The sequence below is a fragment of the Oncorhynchus mykiss genome, chromosome 3, assembly GCF_057628025.1.
Source record: "Oncorhynchus mykiss isolate SJ-2025 chromosome 3, ASM5762802v1, whole genome shotgun sequence".
NCBI classification, from domain to species: Eukaryota; Metazoa; Chordata; class Actinopteri; order Salmoniformes; family Salmonidae; genus Oncorhynchus; species Oncorhynchus mykiss.
Genome location: NC_143024.1, coordinates 96,747,751 through 96,774,482, shown reverse-complemented (window position 1 = coordinate 96,774,482; position 26,732 = coordinate 96,747,751). Strand labels below are relative to the sequence as shown.

General features: G+C 46.1%; 1 protein-coding gene across 1 annotated transcript in view; it reads left to right on the top strand.

The window, feature by feature from the left end:
• The window catches only part of LOC110516739 (unconventional myosin-X), a 254,271-nt gene that overhangs the window by 121,127 nt on the left and 106,412 nt on the right, over nucleotides 1-26,732 (top strand). The window contains exons 8-10 of the mRNA XM_090230756.1: nucleotides 17,411-17,517; nucleotides 17,811-17,940; nucleotides 22,718-22,836. Of these exons, the coding sequence (XP_090086882.1) occupies nucleotides 17,411-17,517; nucleotides 17,811-17,940; nucleotides 22,718-22,836 (356 nt within the window). The remainder of the gene's footprint in view (nucleotides 1-17,410; nucleotides 17,518-17,810; nucleotides 17,941-22,717; nucleotides 22,837-26,732) is intronic.

Sequence of the window (26,732 nt, the reverse complement as noted above, 5' to 3'; positions counted from 1 at the left end):
CAGACTGTACTATACCCACAGACTGGACTCTACCCACAGACTGGACTATACCCACAGACTGGATTCTACCCACAGACTGTACTATACCCACAGACTGGAGTCTACCCACAGACTGGAGTCTACCCACAGACTGGACTATACCCACAGACTGGACTCTACCCACAGACTGTACTATACCCACAGACTGGAGTCTACCCACAGACTGGATTCTACCCACAGACTGGACTATACCCACAGACTGTACTATACCCACAGACTGGAGTCTACCCACAGACTGGATTCTACCCACAGACTGGACTATACCCACAGACTGTACTATACCCACAGACTGTACTCTACCCACAGACTGGACTATACCCACAGACTGGATTCTACCCACAGACTGTACTATACCCACAGACTGGAGTCTACCCACAGACTGGATTCTACCCACAGACTGGACTATACCCACAGACTGTACTATACCCACAGACTGGACTCTACCCACAGACTGGACTCTACCCACAGACTGGATTCTACCCACAGACTGTACTATACCCACAGACTGGACTCTACCCACAGACTGGATTCTACCCACAGACTGTACTATACCCACAGACTGGAGTCTACCCACAGACTGGACTCTACCCACAGACTGGACTCTACCCACAGACTGGATTCTACGCACAGACTGTACTATACCCACAGACTGGAGTCTACCCACATACTGGAGTCTACCCACAGACTGGACTATACCCACAGACTGGACTCTACCCACAGACTGTACTATACCCACAGACTGGAGTCTACCCACAGACTGGATTCTACCCACAGACTGGACTATACCCACAGACTGTACTATACCCACAGACTGGAGTCTACCCACAGACTGGATTCTACCCACAGACAGTACTATACCCACAGACTGTACTATACCCACAGACTGGACTCTACCCACAGACTGGAGTCTACCCACAGACTGTACTATACCCACAGACTGGACTATACCCACAGACTGGATTCTACCCACAGACTGGACTATACCCACAGACTGTACTATACCCACAGACTGGAGTATACCCACAGACTGGAGTCTACCCACAGACTGGAGCCTACCCACAGACTGGACTATACCCACAGACTGGATTATACCCACAGACTGGACTCTACCCACAGACTGGACTATACCCACAGACTGGACTATACCCACAGACTGGATTCTACCCACAGACTGGATTCTACCCACAGACTGGACTATACCCACAGACTGGACTCTACCCACAGACTGGACTATACCCACAGACTGGATTCTACCCACAGACTGGACTCTACCCACAGACTGGACTCTACCCACAGACTGGACTATACCCACAGACTGGACTATACCCACAGACTGGACTATACCCACAGACTGTACTATACCCACAGACTGGATTCTACCCACAGACTGTACTATACCCACAGACTGGAGTCTACCCACAGACTGGAGTCTACCCACAGACTGGACTATACCCACAGACTGGACTCTACCCACAGACTGTACTATACCCACAGACTGGAGTCTACCCACAGACTGGATTCTACCCACAGACTGGACTATACCCACAGACTGTACTATACCCACAGACTGGAGTCTACCCACAGACTGGATTCTACCCACAGACTGGACTATACCCACAGACTGTACTATACCCACAGACTGGACTCTACCCACAGACTGGACTATACCCACAGACTGGATTCTACCCACAGACTGTACTATACCCACAGACTGGAGTCTACCCACAGACTGGAGTCTACCCACAGACTGGACTATACCCACAGACTGGACTCTACCCACAGACTGTACTATACCCACAGACTGGAGTCTACCCACAGACTGGATTCTACCCACAGACTGGACTATACCCACAGACTGTACTATACCCACAGACTGGAGTCTACCCACAGACTGGATTCTACCCACAGACTGGACTATACCCACAGACTGTACTATACCCACAGACTGTACTCTACCCACAGACTGGACTATACCCACAGACTGGATTCTACCCACAGACTGTACTATACCCACAGACTGGAGTCTACCCACAGACTGGATTCTACCCACAGACTGGACTATACCCACAGACTGTACTATACCCACAGACTGGACTCTACCCACAGACTGGACTCTACCCACAGACTGGATTCTACCCACAGACTGTACTATACCCACAGACTGGACTCTACCCACAGACTGGATTCTACCCACAGACTGTACTATACCCACAGACTGGAGTCTACCCACAGACTGGACTCTACCCACAGACTGGACTCTACCCACAGACTGGATTCTACCCACAGACTGTACTATACCCACAGACTGGAGTCTACCCACAGACTGGAGTCTACCCACAGACTGGACTATACCCACAGACTGGACTCTACCCACAGACTGTACTATACCCACAGACTGGAGTCTACCCACAGACTGGATTCTACCCACAGACTGGACTATACCCACAGACTGTACTATACCCACAGACTGGAGTCTACCCACAGACTGGATTCTACCCACAGACAGTACTATACCCACAGACTGTACTATACCCACAGACTGGACTCTACCCACAGACTGGAGTCTACCCACAGACTGTACTATACCCACAGACTGGACTATACCCACAGACTGGATTCTACCCACAGACTGGACTATACCCACAGACTGTACTATACCCACAGACTGGAGTATACCCACAGACTGGAGTCTACCCACAGACTGGAGCCTACCCACAGACTGGACTATACCCACAGACTGGATTCTACCCACAGACTGGACTATACCCACAGACTGGACTCTACCCACAGACTGGACTATACCCACAGACTGGACTATACCCACAGACTGGATTCTACCCACAGACTGGATTCTACCCACAGACTGGACTATACCCACAGACTGGACTCTACCCACAGACTGGACTATACCCACAGACTGGATTCTACCCACAGACTGGACTATACCCACAGACTGGACTATACCCACAGACTGGACTCTACCCACAGACTGGACTATACCCACAGACTGGACTATACCCACAGACTGGATTCTACCCACAGACTGTACTATACCCACAGACTGGACTATACCCACAGACTGGATTCTACCCACAGACTGGACTATACCCACAGACTGGACTATACCCACAGACTGGATTCTACCCACAGACTGTACTATACCCACAGACTGTACTATACCCACAGACTGGATTCTACCCACAGACTGGACTCTACCCACAGACTGTACTCTACCCACAGACTGGATTCTACCCACAGAATGTACTATACCCACAGACTGGACTATACCCACAGACTGGACTATACCCACAGACTGGATTCTACCCACATACTGGACTCTACCCACAGACTGGACTCTACCCACAGACTGGACTCTACCCACAGACTGGACTCTACCCACAGACTGGACTATACCCACAGACTGGACTATACCCACAGACTGGATTCTACCCACAGACTGGACTCTACCCACAGACTGGAGTCTACCCACAGACTGTACTCTACCCACAGACTGGACTATACCGACAGACTGTACTATACCCACAGACTGGATTCTACCCACAGACTGTACTATACCCACAGACTGGACTATACCCACAGACTGGACTATACCCACAGACTGGACTCTACCCACAGACTGGACTCTACCCACAGACTGGACTCTACCCACAGACTGGACTCTACCCACAGACTGGATTCTACCCACAGACTGGACTATACCCACAGACTGTACTATACCCACAGACTGGACTCTACCCACAGACTGGACTATACCCACAGACTGGATTCTACCCACAGACTGTACTATGCCCACAGACTGTACTATACCCACAGACTGGAGTCTACCCACAGACTGGATTCTACCCACAGACTGGACTATACCCACAGACTGGACTCTACCCACAGACTGGATTCTACCCACAGACTGTACTATACCCACAGACTGGACTCTACCCACAGACTGGATTCTACCCACAGACTGTACTATACCCACAGACTGGAGTCTACCCACAGACTGGACTCTACCCACAGACTGGACTCTACCCACAGACTGGATTCTACCCACAGACTGTACTATACCCACAGACTGGAGTCTACCCACAGACTGGAGTCTACCCACAGACTGGACTATACCCACAGACTGGACTCTACCCACAGACTGTACTATACCCACAGACTGGAGTCTACCCACAGACTGGATTCTACCCACAGACTGGACTATACCCACAGACTGTACTATACCCACAGACTGGAGTCTACCCACAGACTGGATTCTACCCACAGACTGGACTATACCCACAGACTGTACTATACCCACAGACTGGACTCTACCCACAGACTGGAGTCTACCCACAGACTGTACTATACCCACAGACTGGACTATACCCACAGACTGGATTCTACCCACAGACTGGACTATACCCACAGACTGTACTATACCCACAGACTGGAGTATACCCACAGACTGGAGTCTACCCACAGACTGGAGCCTACCCACAGACTGGACTATACCCACAGACTGGATTCTACCCACAGACTGGATTCTACCCACAGACTGGACTATACCCACAGACTGGACTCTACCCACAGACTGGACTATACCCACAGACTGAACTCTACCCACAGACTGGACTATACCCACAGACTGGACTCTACCCACAGACTGGACTATACCCACAGACTGGACTCTACCCACAGACTGGACTATACCCACAGACTGGACTATACCCACAGACTGGATTCTACCCACAGACTGTACTATACCCACAGACTGGACTATACCCACAGACTGGATTCTACCCACAGACTGGACTATACCCACAGACTGGACTATACCCACAGACTGGATTCTACCCACAGACTGTACTATACCCACAGACTGTACTATACCCACAGACTGGATTCTACCCACAGACTGTACTATACCCACAGACTGGACTCTACCCACAGACTGTACTATACCCACAGACTGGACTATACCCACAGACTGGACTATACCCACAGACTGGATTCTACCCACATACTGGACTCTACCCACAGACTGGACTCTACCCACAGACTGGACTCTACCCACAGACTGGACTATACCCACAGACTGGACTATACCCACAGACTGGATTCTACCCACAGACTGGACTCTACCCACAGACTGTACTCTACCCACAGACTGGATTCTACCCACAGACTGTACTATACCCACAGACTGGACTATACCCACAGACTGGACTATACCCACAGACTGGATTCTACCCACAGACTGGACTCTACCCACAGACTGGACTCTACCCACAGACTGGACTCTACCCACAGACTGGACTCTACCCACAGACTGGACTATACCCACAGACTGGACTATACCCACAGACTGGATTCTACCCACAGACTGGACTCTACCCACAGACTGGAGTCTACCCACAGACTGTACTCTACCCACAGACTGGACTATACCGACAGACTATACTATACCCACAGACTGGATTCTACCCACAGACTGTACTATACCCACAGACTGGACTATACCGACAGACTGGACTCTACCCACAGACTGGACTCTACCCACAGACTGGACTCTACCCACAGACTGGACTCTACCCACAGACTGGATTCTACCCACAGACTGGATTCTACCCACAGACTGGACTCTACCCACAGACTGGACTCTACCCACAGACTGGACTCTACCCACAGACTGTACTATACCCACAGACTGGACTCTACCCACAGACTGTACTATACCCACAGACTGGACTCTACCCACAGACTGGACTCTACTCACAGACTGGACTCTACCCACAGACTGTACTATACCCACAGACTGGACTCTACCCACAGACTGTACTATACCCACAGACTGGACTCTACCCACAGACTGGACTCTACCCACAGACTGTACTCTACCCACAGACTGTACTATACCCACAGACTGGACTCTACCCACAGACTGTACTATACCCACAGACTGTACTCTACCCACAGACTGTACTCTACCCACAGACTGGACTCTACCCACAGACTGGACTCTACCCACAGACTGGACTCTACCCACAGACTGGACTATACCCACACACTCGACTCTACCTACACACTAGACTATACCCACACACTAGACTCTACCCACACACTGGACTCTAGCCACACACTAGACTATACCCATACACTAGACTATACCCACACACTCGACTCTACCCATACACTAGACTATACCCACACACTAGACTCTACCCACACACTGGACTCTACCCAACACAGTGGACTCTACCCACACACTAGACTATACCCACACACTGGACTCTACCCAACACAGTAGACTATACCCACACACTAGACTATACCCACACTAGACTGTACCCACACTAGACTGTACCCACACACTGGTCTCTACACAACACACTAGACTCTCCCCCCACTAGACTGTACCCACACACTAGACTGTACCCACACTAGACTGTACCCACACTAGACTGTACCCACAGACTGGACTCTACCCACAGACTGGACTCTACCCACAGACTGGACTCTACCCACAGACTGGACTCTACCCATAGACTGGACTCTACCCACAGACTGGATTCTACCCACAGACTGGATTCTACCCACAGACTGTACTCTACCCACAGACTGGACTCTACCCACAGACTGGACTCTACCCACAGACTGTACTATACCCACAGACTGGACTCTACCCACAGACTGTACTATACCCACAGACTGGACTCTACCCACAGACTGGACTCTACTCACAGACTGGACTCTACCCACAGACTGTACTATACCCACAGACTGGACTCTACCCACAGACTGTACTATACCCACAGACTGGACTCTACCCACAGACTGGACTCTACCCACAGACTGTACTCTACCCACAGACTGTACTATACCCACAGACTGGACTCTACCCACAGACTGTACTATACCCACAGACTGGACTCTACCCACAGACTGTACTCTACCCACAGACTGTACTCTACCCACAGACTGGACTCTACCCACAGACTGGACTCTACCCACAGACTGGACTATACCCACACACTCGACTCTACCCACACACTAGACTATACCCACACACTAGACTCTACCCACACACTGGACTCTAGCCACACACTAGACTATACCCATACACTAGACTATACCCACACACTCGACTCTACCCATACACTAGACTATACCCACACACTAGACTCTACCCACACACTGGACTCTACCCAACACAGTGGACTCTACCCACACACTAGACTATACCCACACACTGGACTCTACCCAACACAGTGGACTCTACCCACACACTAGACTATACCCACACACTGGACTCTACCCAACACAGTAGACTATACCCACACACTAGACTATACCCACACTAGACTGTACCCACACTAGACTGTACCCACACACTGGTCTCTACACAACACACTAGACTCTCCCCCCACTAGACTGTACCCACACACTAGACTGTACCCACACACTAGACTGTACCCACACACTGGACTCTACCCAACACACTAGACTCTCCCCCCACTAGACTGTACCCACACACTAGACTGTACCCACACACTAGACTCTCCCCCCACTAGACTGTACCCACACACTGGACTCTACCCAACACACTAGACTGTACCCACACACTAGACTCTCCCCCCACTAGACTGTACCCACACACTAGACTGTACCCACACACTAGACTCTCCCCCCACTAGACTGTACCCACACACTAGACTGTACCCACACACTGGACACTGGACTCTCTGTTTTGTACGCTGCTGCTACTCGCTGTTTATTATCTATGCATAGTCACTTCACCTCTACCTACATGTACAAATTACCTTGTCTAACCTGTACCCCCGCACACTGACTCGGTGTACCTCCTGTATATAGCCTCCACATTGACTCTGTACTGGTACCCCCTGTATATAGCCTCCACATTGACTCTGTACCGTAACACCCTGTATATAGCCTCCACATTGACTCTGTACCGTAATACCCTGTATATAGCCTCCACATTGACTCTGTACCGTAATACCCTGTATATAGCCTCCACATTGACTCTGTACTGGTACCTCCTGTATATAGCCTCCACATTGACTCTGTACCGTAACACCCTGTATATAGCCTCCACATTGACTCTGTACCTTAATACCCTGTATATAGCCTCCACATTGACTCTGTACCGGTACCCTCTGTATATAGCCTCCACATTGACTCTGTACCGTAACACCCTGTATATAGTCTCCACATTGACTCTGTACCGTAACACCCTGTATATAGCCTCCACATTGACTCTGTACCGGTACCCTCAGTATATAGCCTCCACATTGACTCTGTACCGTAACACCCTGTATATAGTCTCCACATTGACTCTGTACCGTAACACCCTGTATATAGCCTCCACATTGACTCTGTACCGGTACCCCCTGTATATAGCCTCCACATTGACTCTGTACCGTAATACCCTGTATATAGCCTCCACATTGACTCTGTACCGGTACCCCCTGTATATAGTCTCCACATTGACTCTGTACCGGTACCCCCTGTATATAGCCTCCACATGGACTCTGTACCGTAACACCCTGTATATAGCCTCCACATTGACTCTGTACCGTAACACCCTGTATATAGCCTCCACATTGACTCTGTACCGTAATACCCTGTATATAGCCTCCACATTGACTCTGTACCGTAATACCCTGTATATAGCCTCCACATTGACTCTGTACCGTAACACCCTGTATATAGCCTCCACATTGACTCTGTACCTTAATACCCTGTATATAGCCTCCACATTGACTCTGTACCGGTACCCTCTGTATATAGCCTCCACATTGACTCTGTACCGTAACACCCTGTATATAGTCTCCACATTGACTCTGTACCGTAACACCCTGTATATAGCCTCCACATTGACTCTGTACCGGTACCCCCTGTATATAGCCTCCACATTGACTCTGTACCGTAATACCCTGTATATAGCCTCCACATTGACTCTGTACCGGTACCCCCTGTATATAGTCTCCACATTGACTCTGTACCGGTACCCCCTGTATATAGCCTCCCCATGGACTCTGTACCGTAACACCCTGTATATAGCCTCCACATTGACTCTGTACCGTAACACCCTGTATATAGCCTCCACATTGACTCTGTACCGTAATACCCTGTATATAGCCTCCACATTGACTCTGTACCGTAATACCCTGTATATAGCCTCCACATTGACTCTGTACCGTAACACCCTGTATATAGCCTCCACATTGACTCTGTACCTTAATACCCTGTATATAGCCTCCACATTGACTCTGTACCGGTACCCTCTGTATATAGCCTCCACATTGACTCTGTACCGTAACACCCTGTATATAGTCTCCACATTGACTCTGTACCGTAACACCGTACCGTAACACCCTGTATATAGCCTCCACATTGACTCTGTACCGGTACCCTCAGTATATAGCCTCCACATTGACTCTGTACCGTAACACCCTGTATATAGTCTCCACATTGACTCTGTACCGTAACACCCTGTATATAGCCTCCACATTGACTCTGTACCGGTACCCCCTGTATATAGCCTCCACATGGACTCTGTACCGTAATACCCTGTATATAGCCTCCACATTGACTCTGTACCGGTACCCCCTGTATATAGCCTCCACATTTACTCTGTACCGGTACCCCCTGTATATAGCCTCCACACTGACTCTGTACCAGTACACCCTGTATATAGCCTCCACACTGACTCGGTACCGTAACACCCTGTATATAGCCTCCACACTGACTCGGTACCTGTACACCCTGTATATAGCCTCCACACTGACTCTGTACCGGTACACCCTGTATATAGCCTCCACACTGACTCTGTACCTGTACACCCTGTATATAGCCTCCACACTGACTCGGTACCGGTACCCCCTGTATATAGCCTCCACACAGACTCTGTACCGTAACACCCTGTATATAGACTCCACATTGACTCTGTACCGTAACACCCTGTATATAGTCTCCACATTGACTCTGTACCGGTACCCCCTGTATATAGCCTCCACATTGACTCTGTACCAGTACCACCTGTATATAGTCTCCACATTGACTCTGTACCGGTACCCCCTGTATATAGCCTCCACATTGACTCTGCAACTCCCATACGGACTCGGGAGAGGCGAAGGTTGAGAGCCGTGCGTCCTCTGAAACACAACCCAGCCAAGCCGCACTGCTTCTTGACACAATGCCCGCTAAACTCCGGATGCCAGCCGCACCAATGTGTCGGAGGAAACACCGTACACCTGGCGACCGTGTCAGCGTGCAATTGCGCGCCTGGCCCGCCACAGGAGTCGCTAGTGCGCGATGGGCGAAGAACATCCCTTCCGGCCAAACCCTCCACTAACCAGGACGATGCTGGTCCAATTGTGCGCCACCCCATGGGTCTCCCGGTCGCGGCCAGGTGCGACAGAGCCTGGACTCAAACCCAGAATCTCTTGTGGCACAGCTAGCCCTTAGACTACAGCGCCACTCGGGAGGCCCGACAAATAACATTTTATTTGATTTTTATGTACATACAGTTCTTTCAGAAAGTATTCACACCCCTTGACGTATTCCATATTTTGTTGAATTCAAAATGGATGACTTTTTATTTATTTTTACCCATCTATACACAATACCCCATAATGACAAAGTGAAGACATGTTTTTAGAAATCTTTGCAAATTAATTGAAAATTAAATACAGAAATATAAAATGTACATACTGTAAGTATTCACGTCCCTAAGTCAATTCTTTGTAGAAGCACCTTTGGTACCAGGACTCAGGCTAAGACAGTGAACACTGAGGCTGTACCCTTACAGTTTCAGACAGTACCCAATAGCCTATTATCAGGACTCAGGCTAAGACAGTGAACACTGAGGCTGTACCCTTACAGTTTTAGACAGTACCCAATAGCCTATTATCAGGACTCAGGCTAAGACAATGAACACTGAGGCTGTACCCTTACAGTTTTAGACAGTACCCAATAGCCTATTACCAGGACTCAGGCTAAGACAGTGAACACTGAGGCTGTACCCTTACAGTTTTAGACAGTACCCAATAGCCTATTATCAGGACTCAGGCTAAGACAGTGAACACTGAGGCTGTACCCTTACAGTTTTAGACAGTACCCAATAGCCTATTATCAGGACTCAGGCTAAGACAGTGAACACTGAGGCTGTACCCTTACAGTTTTAGACAGTACCCAATAGCCTATTATCAGGACTCAGGCTAAGACAGTGAACACTGAGGCTGTACACTTACAGTACAAGTCTCAGAGTTTATTATCGTTCAAGGGGAAAAAGGTAAGTCAAGGTCATAATCCAAATCAGAGTCAGGCAGGTACAGGACAGCGAGCAGGGTCAGGACAGGACAGGACAGGCAGAAAGGTCAGAACTTAGAAGACTAACAAAAACTAGAGCACAGGAAACACGCTGGTAGGACTTGACGGAACAAGACCAACTGGCAACAGACAAACAGAAAACGCAGGTATAAATACACAGGATAATGAGGGGAGGTGGGAGACACCTGGTGGGAGTGAAGACATGCACAAAGACAGGTGAAACAGATCAGGGTGTGACATTTGGCAGTGATTACAGCTGTGAGTTCTTCTGGGTAAGTCTCTATGAGCTTTCCGCACCTGGATTGTGCAACATTTGCCCATTATTATTTTATAAATTCTTCAAGCTCTGTCAAGTTGGTTGTTGATCATTGCTAGACAACCCTTTTCAGGTCTCTGCCATAGATTTTCAAGTAGATTTAAGTCAAAACTGTAACTCAGCCACTCAGGAACATTCACTGTCTTCTTGGTAAGCAACTCCAGTGTAGATTTGTCCTTGTGTTTTGGGTTATTGTCCTGCTGAAAGGTCAATTAATCTCCCAGTGTCTGTTGAAATGCAGACTGAACCAGGTTTTCCTCTAGGATGTTGCCTGTGCTTATTAGTTCCATTCCATTACGTCTTTATCCTGAAAAACTCCCAAGTCCTTAACGATTACCCATACCATGATGCAGCCACCACTATGCATGAAGATATGGAGAGTGGTACTCAGTAATGTGTTGCATTGAATTTTCCCTAAACATACCGTAACACTTTGTATCAAGGACAAATTGATGAGGAAAATGTATTTTTTTAATCAATTTTAGAATAAGGCTGTAACGTAATAAAATGTGGAAAAAGTCAAGGTTTCTGAATACTTTCCGAAGGCTCTGTACATAGTTTCTGTCAGCAGGCTTTGTCTTTACCTGAAGTGTTACCTCACCTTCACTATCATTCATTATAATAACCTCCCCTCCCCTCACCTTCACTATCATTCATTAGAATATCCTCCCACCTCCTCTCTTCCTCCCTCCCTCCCTCCCCCTCCCCTCACCTCCTCATCATTCATTAGAATAACCTCCCCCCCCCTCACCTCCTCATCATTCATTAGAATAACCTCCCCTCCCCTCATCTCCACTATCATTCATTAGAATAACCTCCCCTCCCCTCACCTCCTCATCATTCATTAGAATAACCTCCCCTCCCCTCACCTTCACTATCATTCATTAGAATAACCTCCCCTCCCCTCACCTTCACTATCATTCATTAGAATAACCTCCCCTCCCCTCACCTCCTCATCATTCATTAGAATAACCTCCCCTCCCCTCACCTTCACTATCATTCATTAGAATAACCTCCCCTCCCCTCACCTTCACTATCATTCATTAGAATAACCTCCCATCACCTCCTCATCATTCATTAGAATAACCTCCCCTCCCCTCACCTCCTCATCATTCATTAGAATAACCTCCCCTCACCTCCTCATCATTCATTAGAATAACCTCCCCTCCCCTCACCTCCTTATCATTCATTAGAATAACCTCCCCTCCCCTCACCTCCTCATCATTGATTAGAATAACCTCCCCTCCCCTCACCTCCTCATCATTGATTAGAATAACCTCCCCTCCCCTCACCTCCTCATCATTCATTAGAATAACCTCCCCTCCCCTCACCTCCTCATCATTGATTAGAATAACCTCCCCTCCCCTCACCTCACCTCCTCATCATTCATTAGAATAACCTCCCCTCCCCTCACCTCCTCATCATTCATTAGAATAACCTCCCCTCCCCTCACCTCCTCATCATTGATTAGAATAACCTCCCCTCCCCTCACCTCACCTCCTCATCATTCATTAGAATAACCTCCTCTCCCCTCACCTCACCTCCTCATCATTCATTAGAATAACCTCCCCTCACCTCCTCATCATTGATTAGAATAACCTCCCCTCCCCTCACCTCCTCATCATTCATTAGAATAACCTCCCCTCCCCTCACCTCACCTCCTCATCATTGATTAGAATAACCTCCCCTCACCTCCTCATCATTCATTAGAATAACCTCCCCTCCCCTCCCCTCACCTCCTCATCATTCATTAGAATAACCTCCCCTCCCCTCACCTCCTCATCATTCATTAGAATAACCTCCCCTCCCCTCACTTCCTCATCATTGATTAGAATAACCTCCCCTCCCCTCACCTCACCTCCTCATCATTGATTAGAATAACCTCCCCTCACCTCCTCATCATTCATTAGAATAACCTCCCCTCCCCTCCCCTCACCTCCTCATCATTGATTAGAATAACCTCCCCTCCCCTCACCTCCTCATCATTCATTAGAATAACCTCCCCTCCCCTCATCTCCACTATCATTCATTAGAATAACCTCCCCTCCCCTCACCTCCTCATCATTCATTAGAATAACCTCCCCTCACCTCCTCATCATTCATTAGAATAACCTCCCCTCCCCTCACCTCCTCATCATTCATTAGAATAACCTCCCCTCCCCTCACCTCCTCATCATTCATTAGAATAACCTCCCCTCCCCTCACCTCCTCATCATTGATTAGAATAACCTCCCATCACCTCCTCATCATTCATTAGAATAACCTCCCCTCCCCCCACCTCCTCATCATTCATTAGAATAACCTCCCCTCCCCTCACCTCCTCATCATTCATTAGAATAACCTCCCCTCCCCTCCCCTCCTCATCATTCATTAGAATAACCTCCCCTCCCCTCCCCTCACCTCCTCATCATTGATTAGAATAACCTCCCCTCCCCTCACCTCCTCATCATTCATTAGAATAACCTCCCCTCCCCTCACCTCACCTCCTCATCATTGATTAGAATAACCTCCCCTCACCTCCTCATCATTCATTAGAATAACCTCCCCTCCCCTCCCCTCACCACCTCATCATTCATTAGAATAACCTCCCCTCCCCTCCCCTCACCTCCTCATCATTCATTAGAATAACCTCCCCTCCCCTCACCTCCTCATCATTGATTAGAATAACCTCCCCTCCCCTCACCTCACCTCCTCATCATTGATTAGAATAACCTCCCCTCACCTCCTCATCATTCATTAGAATAACCTCCCCTCCCCTCCCCTCACCTCCTCATCATTGATTAGAATAACCTCCCCTCCCCTCACCTCCTCATCATTGATTAGAATAACCTCCCCTCCCCTCACCTCCTCATCATTCATTAGAATAACCTCCCCTCCCCTCACCTCCTCATCATTGATTAGAATAACCTCCCCTCCCCTCACCTCCTCATCATTCATTAGAATAACCTCCCCTCACCTCCTCATCATTCATTAGAATAACCTCCCCTCCCCTCACCTCCTCATCATTCATTAGAATAACCTCCCCTCCCCTCACCTCCTCATCATTCATTAGAATAACCTCCCCTCCCCTCACCTCCTCATCATTGATTAGAATAACCTCCCCTCACCTCCTCATCATTCATTAGAATAACCTCCCCTCCCCTCACCTCCTCATCATTCATTAGAATAACCTCCCCTCCCCTCACCTCCTCATCATTCATTAGAATAACCTCCCCTCCCCTCCCCTCACCTCCTCATCATTCATTAGAATAACCTCCCCTCCCCTCCCCTCACCTCCTCATCATTCATTAGAATAACCTCCCCTCCCCTCACCTCCTCATCATTCATTAGAATAACCTCCCCTCCCCTCACCTCCTCATCATTCATTAGAATAACCTCCCCTCACCTCCTCATCATTCATTAGAATAACCTCCCCTCCCCTCACCTCCTCATCATTCATTAGAATAACCTCCCCTCACCTCCTCATCATTCATTAGAATAACCTCCCCTCCCCTCACCTCCTCATCATTTCTTTGCCACATTTTTTGCTGTATTACTGTAGTGCCTTGTTGCAAACAGGATGCATGTTTTGGAATGTGTGTATTCTGTACAGGCTTCCTTTTCACTCTGTCCTTTAGGTTAGTATTGTGGAGTAACTACAATGTTGTTGATCCATCCTCAGTTTTATCCCACCACAGCTATTAAACTCTGTAACTGTTTTAAAGTCACCATTGGCCTCATGGTGAAATCCCTGAATTGTTTCCTTCCTCTCCGGCAACTGAGTTAGGAAGGACGCCTGTATCTTTGTAGAGACTGGGTGTATTGATACACCATCCAAAGTGTAATTAATAACTTTACCATGCTCAAATGGATATTCACTATCTGATTCACTATCTATTTTTTTATACCCATCTACCAATAGGTGCCCTTCTTTGTGAGGCACTGGAAAACCTCCCTGGTCTGTGTGGTTGAGACTGTGTTTGAAATTCACTGCTGAGGGAGCTTAAATATAATTATGTGTGGGGTACAGAGATGAGGTATTTCATGCAACTTATTATGTGACTTGTTAAGCTAGTTTTTACTCCTGACCTTATTTAGGCTTGTCATAACAAAGGTGTTAAATACATGACTCAAGACATTTCAGCTTTTCAGTTTTTATTTATTTGTAAAAATGTCTAAAAACATAATTTACTTTGACAAGAATACATATTTAAATCAGGCTGTAAAACAACAAAGTGCTGAATAAGTCAATGGGTGTGAATACTTACTGACCTTAATGACCTTTCACTCCTACACATCGACTCGGTACTAGTACTTCCTGTATATAACCATGTTATTTTCTACTTCCTGTGTATAGCCATGTTATTTTATACTTCCTGTATATAGCCATGTTATTTTCTACTTCCTGTGTATAGCCATGTTATTTTCTACTTCCTGCATATAGCCATGTTATTTTTACTTCCTGTGTATAGCCATGTTTGTTATACTTCCTGTGTATAGCCATGTTATTTTCTACTTCCTGTATATAGCCATGTTATTTTCTACTTCCTGTTTATAGCCGTGTTATTTTCTACTTCCTGTGTATAGCTGTGTTATTTTCTACTTCCTGTTTATAGCCGTGTTATTTTCTACTTCCTGTTTATAGCCGTGTTATTTTATACTTCCTGTTTATAGCCGTGTTATTTTCTACTTCCTGTATATAGCCGTGTTATTTTCTACTTCCTGTTTATAGCCGTGTTATTTTCTACTTCCTGTATATAGCCGTGTTATTTTCTACTTCCTGTGTATAGCCGTGTTATTTTCTACTTCCTGTTTATAGCGGTGTTATTTTCTACTTCCTGTATATAGCCGTGTTATTTTCTACTTCCTGTTTATAGCCGTGTTATTTTCTACTTCCTGTGTATAGTCGTGTTATTTTCTACTTCCTGTATATAGCCGTGTTATTTTCTACTTCCTGTGTATAGCCGTGTTATTTTCTACTTCCTGTGTATAGCCGTGTTATTTTCTACTTCCTGTTTATAGCCATGTTATTTTCTACTTCCTGTGTATAGCCATGTTTTTTTCTACTTCCTGTTAATATCCGTGTTATTTTCTACTTCCTGTTCATAGCCGTGTTATTTTCTACTTCCTGTGTTTAGCCGTGTTATTTTCTACTTCCTGTATATAGCCATGTTATTTTCTACTTGCTGTATATAGCCATGTTATTTTCTACTTCCTGTGTATAGCCATGTTATTTTCTACTTCCTGTTCATAGCCATGTTATTTTCTACTTCCTGTGTATAGCCGTGTTATTTTCTATTTCCTGCATATAGCCGTGTTATTTTCTACTTCCTGTGTATAGCCATGTTATTTTCTACTTCCTGTGTATAGCCGTGTTATTTTCTACTTCCTGTATATAGCCATGTTATTTTCTACTTCCTGTATATAGCCGTGTTATTTTCTACTTCCTGTATATAGCCATGTTATTTTTTACTTGTTATTGGTGTTTGTTATTCACTGTGTATTTATTCCTTGTCACTATTTCTGTTATTATTTGTATGTTTCTGATTCTTTATCTTTAACTCTGCATCGTAATTAAGCATTTCACTGTTAGTCTACACCTGTACGAAGCATGTCACAAATACAATTTGAATTGATTTAAATACAGTGGGACTTTGTTTGTGTCTCTAGAAAATGTTCCTGAAGAAAATAACTGCCTAAAGTTATTTTATGTCTGTGTTCCAGAGTTGTACTTCCTGTCTGAGGGCCCAGAGTCATACCACTACCTGAGTCAGTCTGGCTGTGTGAAGGACAGGAGTCTAGATGACCTGCAGCTCTATGACAGTGTTATGGTGAGGCTGGTTGTACCTTCACAAGCTGCCACCAGAGGGCGTAATAACCCAGTAGAATAACTACAGTCCCACCAGATGTGTTGATTATGGGCCTGTATTCAACAAATGTCTCAGAGTATAAGTGCCAGTTTAAGATCAGGTACTCTCTGTCCGTGTAATTTGATTCATTATGATCTGTATCCTAGAACACTCCTACTCTGAGATACTTTTGATCATGGGCCCTGCAGCATGTATTATCCTGTCTGTGTTCAGTAGAAGGAATCTCATAATCTCTCTGTCTCTGCTACTACCAGGAGGCTCTAAAGGTGATGCAGTTCAGTGAGGAGGAGATACGGGACGTCTTCAAGCTGCTTTCTGCTGTTCTCCTGATGGGGAACATAGAGTTCATGACCGCAGGAGGAGCACAAATCACATCCAAAGGAGGTGAGAGGGAGGAGAAGAGAGGGAGGGGAGATGGAAGGAGAGAAGGAAGAGAGGGAGGGAGGGAGGGAAGAGAGGGGAGGGGAGGGAGGGAAGAGAGGGGAGGGAAGGGAGGGGAGGGGGTAGAGGAGAGGAAAGGAGGGGAGGGAGGGAGGGAGGAAGAGAGGGGAGGGAGGGAGGGGAGGAAGGGAAGGAAGAGAGGGGAGGGAAGGGAGGGGAGGGGGTAGAGGAGAGGAAAGGAGGGGAGGGGAGGGGGAGGGAGGGAGGAAGAGAGGAGGTGCCAACCTGAGCAATCGGGGGAGAAGGGACTTGGTCAGAGAGGTGACCAAGAAGCCGATGGTCCCTCTGACAGCTCCAGAGTTCCTCATTGGAGATGGGAGAACCTTCCAGAAGGACAACCATCTCCATACCACCCTCCCTACCACCCCCATACCACCCCCATAACATCCTCCATACCACCCTCAGTAACATATCTGTCTGTCTCTCTCTCCAGTGGTCAGTAACACATCTGTCTCTCTCTCAGGTGGTCAGTAACATATCTGTCTGTCTCTAGTGGTTAGTAACATATCTGTCTGTCTCTCTCCAGTGGTCAGTAACATATCTGTCTCTCTCTAGTGGTTAGTAACACATCTGTCTGTCTCCAGTGGTTAGTAACATATCTGTCTGTCTCTCCAGTGGTCAGTAACATATCTGTCTGTCTCTAGTGGTTAGTAACATATCTGTCTGTCTCTCCAGTGGTCAGTAACATATCTGTCTCTCCAGTGGTTAGTAACATATCTGTCTGTCTCTCCAGTGGTTAGTAACATATCTGTCTGTCTCTCTAGTGGTTAGTAACATATCTGTCTGTCTCTCTAGTGGTTAGTAACATATCTGTCTGTCTCTCTAGTGGTTAGTAACATATCTGTCTGTCTCTAGTGGTCAGTAACATATATGTCTTTCTCTCTCTAGTGGTTAGTAACATATCTGTCTGTCTCTCTCTCCAGTGGTCAGTAACACATCTGTCTGTCTCTCTAGTGGTTAGTAACATATCTGTCTGTCTCTCTAGTGGTTAGTAACATATCTGTCTGTCTCTCCAGTGGTTAGTAACATATCTGTCTCTCTCTAGTGGTTAGTAACATATCTGTCTCTCTCTAGTAGTTAGTAACACATCTGTCTGTCTCTCTCTCCAGTGGTTAGTAACATATCTGTCTCTCTCTCCAGTGGTTAGTAACATATCTGTCTGTCTCTCTCTCCAGTGGTTAGTAATATATCTGTCTCTCTCCAGTGGTTAGTAACATATCTGTCTGTCTCTCTAGTGGTTAGTAACATATCTGTCTGTCTCTAGTGGTCAGTAACATATATGTCTTTCTCTCTCTAGTGGTTAGTAACATATCTGTCTGTCTCTCTCTCCAGTGGTCAGTAACACATCTGTCTGTCTCTCCAGTGGTTAGTAACATATCTGTCTATCTCTAGTGGTTAGTAACATATCTGTCTCCCGCTAGTGGTTAGTAACACATCTGTCGGTCTCTCTCTCCAGTGGATAGTAACATATCTGTCTGTCTCTCTCTCCAGTGGTTAGTAATATATCTGTCTGTCTCTCCAGTGGTGAGTAACATATCTGTCTGTCTCTCTCTCCAGTGGTCAGTAATATTTCTGTCTCTCTCCAGTGGTTAGTAACATATCTGTCTTTCTCTCTCTAGTGGTTAGTAACATATCTGTCTTTCTCTCTCTAGTGGACAGTAACATATCTGTCTTTCTCTCTCTAGTGGTTAGTAACATATCTGTCTGTCTCTCTCTCCAGTGGTCAGTAACATATCTGTCTGTCTCTCTCTAGTGGTTAGTAACACATCTGTCTGTCTCTCTCTCCAGTGGTCAGTAACATATCTGTCTGTCTCTCTCCAGTGGTCAGTAACATATCTGTCTCTCTCTCCAGTGGTTAGTAACATATCTGTCTCTCTCTAGTGGTTAGTAACATATCTGTCTGTCTCTCTCTAGTGGTTAGTAACACATCTGTCTGTCTCTCTCTCCAGTGGTCAGTAACATATCTGTCTGTCTCTCTCCAGTGGTTAGTAAAATATCTGTCTGTCTCTCCAGTGGTTAGTAACATATCTGTCTCCCTCTAGTGGTTAGTAACACATCTGTCTGTCTCTCTCTCCAGTGGATAGTAACATATCTGTCTCTCTCTCCAGTGTTTAGTAACATATCTGTCTGTCTCTCTCCAGTGGTCAGTAACATATCTGTCTGTCTCTCTCCAGTGGTCAGTAACACATCTGTCTGTCTCTCTCTCCAGTGGTTAGTAACATATCTGTCTCTCTCTCCAGTGGTTAGTAACATATCTGTCTCCCTCTAGTGGTTAGTAACACATCTGTCTGTCTCTCTCTCCAGTGGATAGTAACATATCTGTCTCTCTCTCCAGTGTTTAGTAACATATCTGTCTGTCTCTCTCTCCAGTGGTCAGTAACACATCTGTCTGTCTCTCTCTCCAGTGGTTAGTAACATATCTGTCTCTCTCTCCAGTGGTCAGTAACACATCTGTCTGTCTCTCTCTCCAGTGGTTAGTAACATATCTGTCTCTCTCTCCAGTGGTTAGTAACATATCTGTCTCCCTCTAGTGGTTAGTAACACATCTGTCTGTCTCTCTCTCTAGTGGTTAGTAACATATCTGTCTCTCTCTCCAGTGTTTAGTAACATATCTGTCTCTCTCTCCAGTGTTTAGTAACATATCTGTCTGTCTCTCTCTCCAGTGGTTAGTAATATATCTGTCTGTCTCTCCAGTGGTTAGTAACATATCTGTCTGTCTCTCTCTCCAGTGGTTAGTAATATATCTGTCTCTCTCTCTAGTGGTTAGTAACATATCTCTCTGTCTCTCTCTCCAGTGGTTAGTAACATATCTGTCTTTCTCTCTCCAGTGGTCAGTAACATATCTGTCTGTCTCTCTCTAGTGGTTAGTAACACATCTGTCTGTCTGTCTCTCCAGTGGTTAGTAACATATCTGTCTCTCTCTAGTGGTTAGTAACATATCTGTATCCCTCTAGTGGTTAGTAACACATCTGTCTGTCTCTCTCTCCAGTGTTTAGTAACATATCTGTCTGTCTCTCTCTCCAGTGGTTAGTAATATATCTGTCTCTCTAGTGGTCAGTAACATATCTGTCTTTCTCTAGTGGTCAGTAACATATATGTCTGTCTCTCTAGTGGTTAGTAACATATCTGTCTGTCTCTCTAGTGGTTAGTAACATATCTGTCTGTCTCTCCAGTGGTTAGTAACATATCTGTCTGTCTCTCCAGTGGTTAGTAACATATCTGTCTCTCTAGTGGTCAGTAACATATCTGTCTATCTCTAGTTGTCAGTAACATATATGTCTGTCTCTCTAGTGGTCAGTAACATATATGTCTGTCTCTCTAGTGGTTAGTAACATATCTGTCTCTCTCTAGTGGTTAGTAACATATCTGTCTCTCTCCAGTGGTTAGTAACATATCTGTCTGTCTGTCTCTCCAGTGGTTAGTAACACATCTGTCTGTCTGTCTCTCCAGTGGTCAGTAACATATCTGAGTGTCTCTCTCTAGTGGTTAGTAACATATCTGTCTCTCTCTCCAGGGGTCAGTAACACATCTGTCTGTCTCTCTCTATTGGTTAGTAACATATCTGTCTGTCTCTCTCTAGTGGTTAGTAACATATCTGTCTGTCTCTCTCTCCAGTGGTTAGTAACATATCTGTCTGTCTCTCTAGCGGTTAGTAATATATCTGTCTGTCTCTCCAGTGGTCAGTAACATATCTGTCTGTCTCTCCAGTGGTCAGTAACATATCTGAGTGTCTCTCTCTAGTGGTTAGTAACATATCTGTCTCTCTCTCCAGGGGTCAGTAACACATCTGTCTGTCTCTCTCTATTGGTTAGTAACATATCTGTCTGTCTCTCTCTAGTGGTTAGTAACATATCTGTCTGTCTCTCTCTCCAGTGGTTAGTAACATATCTGTCTGTCTCTCCAGCGGTTAGTAATATATCTGTCTGTCTCTCCAGTGGTCAGTAACACATCTGTCTGTCTCTCTCTATTGGTTAGTAACATATCTGTCTGTCTCTCTCTAGTGGTTAGTAACATATCTGTCTGTCTCTCTCTCCAGTGGTTAGTAACATATCTGTCTGTCTCTCTAGCGGTTAGTAATATATCTGTCTGTCTCTCCAGTGGTCAGTAACATATCTGTCTGTCTCTCCAGTGGTCAGTAACATATCTGAGTGTCTCTCTCTAGTGGTTAGTAACATATCTGTCTCTCTCTCCAGGGGTCAGTAACACATCTGTCTGTCTCTCTCTATTGGTTAGTAACATATCTGTCTGTCTCTCTCTAGTGGTTAGTAACATATCTGTCTGTCTCTCTCTCCAGTGGTTAGTAACATATCTGTCTGTCTCTCTAGCGGTTAGTAATATATCTGTCTGTCTCTCCAGTGGTCAGTAACATATCTGTCTGTCTCTCCAATGGTTAGTAACATATCTGTCTGTCTCTCTCTCCAGTGGTCAGTAACACATCTGTCTCCTCTCTCCCCAGTGGTCAGTAACATATCTGTCTGTCTCTCTCCCCAGTGGTCAGTAACATATCTGTCTGTCTCTCTCCCCAGTGGTCAGTAAGATATCTGTCTGTCTCTCTCTAGTGGTTAGTTACATGTCTGTCTGTCTCTCTCTAGTAGTTAGTTACATATCTGTCTGTCTCTCCAGTGGTCAGTAACACATCTTTCTGTCTGTCTCTCCAGTGGTCAGTAACATTTCTGTCTCTCTCTCCAGTGGTCAGTAACAAATCTGTCTGTCTCTCCAGTGGTCAGTAATGTCAGTGATCTGCTGGGCCTGGACTCATTCCAGCTGTCTGAGGTTCTGACCCAGAGGTCCATGATCCTGAGAGGAGAGGAGATCTGTTCACCCCTTACTGTTGAACAGGTAAGAGCCCCGCCCCTCTGCCTCTCCCTGACTGGCCCTGTCCCTACTGGCCCTAACCTGTCACACCTACTCCTGACGAAATAATACCCCTTTCACACTACTGAGCTGAGTCATACTGAGCCACGCCCAGCTGTACAGTCGTGGCCAAACGTTTTGAGAATGACACAAATATTAATTTTCACAAAGTTTGCTGCTTCAGTGTCTTTAGATATTTTTGTCAGATGTTACTATGGAATACTGAAGTATAATTACAAGCATTTCATAAGTGTCAAAGGCTTTTATTGACAATTACATGAAGTTGATGCAAAGAGTCAATATTTGCAGTGTTGACCCTTCTTTTTCAAGACCTCTGCAATCCACCCTGGCATGATGTCAATTAACTTCTGGGCCACATCCTGACTGATGGCAGCCCATTCTTGCATAATCAGTTCTTGGAGTTTGTCAGAATTTGTGGGTTTTTGTTTGTCCACCCGCCTCTTGAGGATTGACCACAAGCTGTAAATGGGATTAAGGTCTAGGGAGTTTCCTGGCCATGGACCCAATATATCAATGTTTTGTTCCCCGAGCCACTTAGTTATCACTTTTGCCTTATGGCAAGGTGCTCCCTCATGCTGGAAGAGGCATTGTTCATCACCAAACTGTTCCTGGATAGTTGGGAGAAGTTGCTCTTGGAGGATGTGTTGGTACCATTCTTTATTCATGGCTGTATTCTTCGGCAAAATTGTGAGTGAACCCACTCCCTTTGCTGAGAAGCAACCCCACACATGAATGGTCTCAGGATGCTTTACTGTTGGCATGACACAGGACTGATGGTAGCGCTCACCTTGTCTTCTCCGGACAAGCTTTTTTTTCCAGATGCCCCAAACAATCGGAAAGGGGATTCATCAGAGAAAATGACTTTACCCCAGTCCTCAGGAGTCCAATCCCTGTACCTTTTGCAGAATATCAGTCTGTCCCTGATGTTTTTCCTGGAGAGAAGTGGCTTCTTTGCAGCCCTTCTTGACACCAGGCCATCCTCCAAAAGTCTTCGCCTCACTGTGCATGCAGATGCACTCACAGCTGCCTGCTGCCATTCCTGAGCAAGCTCTGTACTGGTGGTGTCTCAAAACTTTTGGCCACGACTATACTGTATTGGCCTTGTTACACTGCCTCTCTCTCTGTCCCCCATGCCTGCCTCTCTCTCTCTATCCCCCATGCCTGCCTCTCTCTCTGTCCCCCATGCCTGCCTCTCTCTCTTTGTCCCCCATGCCTGCCTCTCTCTCTTTGTCCCCCATGCCTGCCTCTCTCTCTCTCTATCCCCCATGCCTGCCTCTCTCTCTCTCTGTCCCCCATGTCTGCCTCTCTCTCTGTCCCCCATGCCTGCCTCTCTGTCTCTGTCTCTCTCTCTGTCTGTCTCTCTCTCTGTCTCTGTCTGTCTCTCTCTCTCCCCCATGTCTGCCTCCCTCTCTCTAAATCCCTTGTGTGACTTTGCATCATTTCTTGTTCTTTGTGTGCCCAATTCCTTATACAATAAAACCCAGTGATAATGATCTCCGTCAGTAACACAATAGAGGTTCAGACTGAGACAGTAACACATCTTCTTCACTAGGGACAGTAACACATCTTCTCCACTAGAGACAGTAACACATCTTCTCTACTAGGGACAGTAACACATCTTCTCTACTAGAGACAGTAACACATCTTCTCTACTAGGGACAGTAACACATCTTCTGCACTAGGGACAGTAACACATCTTCTCTACTAGGGACAGTAACACATCTTCTGCACTAGGGACAGTAACACATCTTCTCCACTAGAGACAGTAACACATCTTCTCTACTAGGGACAGTAACACATCTTCTCTACTAGAGACAGTAACACATCTTCTCTACTAGGGACAGTAACACATCTTCTGCACTAGGGACAGTAACACATCTTCTGCACTAGGGACAGTAACACATCTTCTGCACTAGGGACAGTAACACATCTTCTCTACTAGGGACAGTAACACATCTTCTCTACTAGGGACAGTAACACATCTTCTCCACTAGGGACAGTAACACATCTTCTGCACTAGGGACAGTAACACATCTTCTCCACTAGGGACAGTAACACATCTTCTCCACTAGAGACAGTAACACATCTTCTCTACTAGAGACAGTATCACATCTTCTCCACTAGAGACAGTATCACATCTTCTCCACTAGGGACAGTAACACATCTTCTCTACTAGGGACAGTATCACATCTTCTCCACTAGGGACAGTAACACATCTTCTCTACTAGGGACAGTAACACATCTTCTCTACTAGAGACAGTAACACATCTTCTCCACTAGAGACAGTATCACATCTTCTCTACTAGAGACAGTATCACATCTTCTCTACTAGAGACAGTATCACATCTTCTCCACTAGGGACAGTAACACATCTTCTCTACTAGGGACAGTAACACATCTTCTCTACTAGAGACAGTATCACATCTTCTCCACTAGAGACAGTAACACATCTTCTCCACTAGAGACAGTATCACATCTTCTCCACTAGGGACGGTAATACATCTTCTCTACTAGAGACAGTAACACATCTTCTCCACTAGGGACAGTAACACATCTTCTCTACTAGGGACAGTAACACATCTTCTCCACTAGGGACAGTAACACATCTTCTGCACTAGGGACAGTAACACATCTTCTCAACTAGAGACAGTAACACATCTTCTCCACTAGAGACAGTAACACATCTTCTCCACTAGGGACAGTAACACATCTTCTACACATCTTCTCCACTAGAGACAGTAACACATCTTCTCTACTAGGGACAGTAACACATCTTCTACACATCTTCTCCACTAGAGACAATAACACATCTTCTACACATCTTCTGCACTAGAGACAATAATACATCTTCTCTACTAGAGACAGTATCACATCTTCTCCACTAGAGACAGTATCACATCTTCTCCACTAGGGACGGTAATACATATTCTCTACTAGAGACAGTAACACATATTCTCTACTAGAGACAGTAACACATCTTCTCAACTAGGGACAGTAACACATCTTCTCTACTAGGGACAGTAACACATCTTCTCCACTAGGGACAGTAACACATCTTCTCTACTAGGGACAGTAACACATCTTCTCCACTAGGGACAGTAACACATCTTCTCCACTAGGGACAGTAACACATCTTCTCCACTAGGGACAGTAACACATCTTCTGCACTAGGGACAGTAGCACATCTTCTCCACTAGAGACAGTAACACATCTTCTGCACTAGGGACAGTAACACATTTTCTGCACTAGGGACAGTCTAACACACAACTGGAAAGGACATGGGACATAAGCAGAATTATTCTCATCTTTGGCTTCAATTGTCCAGACTACTGTCTCATTTGAATGAATATGTGAGAAATGTGATGTGTTCAGAGATTAGATTTGAAATATATTTAAATATATTGCTGCATTTGTGGTCTTTTCCACCATCGAAAGGCCAATAGAAATCTTTGAGGTTTGAATTATGTTAAACTATTCTTCTTGGAAGTCGAGTGTCATGCCCATGGAATGTCATAAAACAGATTGGATATGCAGACAGAGCCTGACCTTTCCAATGACACAGACTGGGAGACCGATGCAGACAGAGCCGGGGTAATTGTGACGACCACACGAGGAACACAAGAAAGCTTTTCATGATTAAAACAAATAGCTCAGTCCAGACTAGACCAGTATTTCTCTCTCTCTCTCCCTCAATTCAATTCAAAGGGGCTTTATTGGCATGGGAAATGGGTTTACATTGCCAAAGTAAGTGAAATAAACAAACAAAAGTGAGACGACACAAAACAAAATCAACAAAAAACATCCTGACGTCTAACCCATATCCCTGGTCATAACCTGGACAAACAGCCATCCTAACGTCT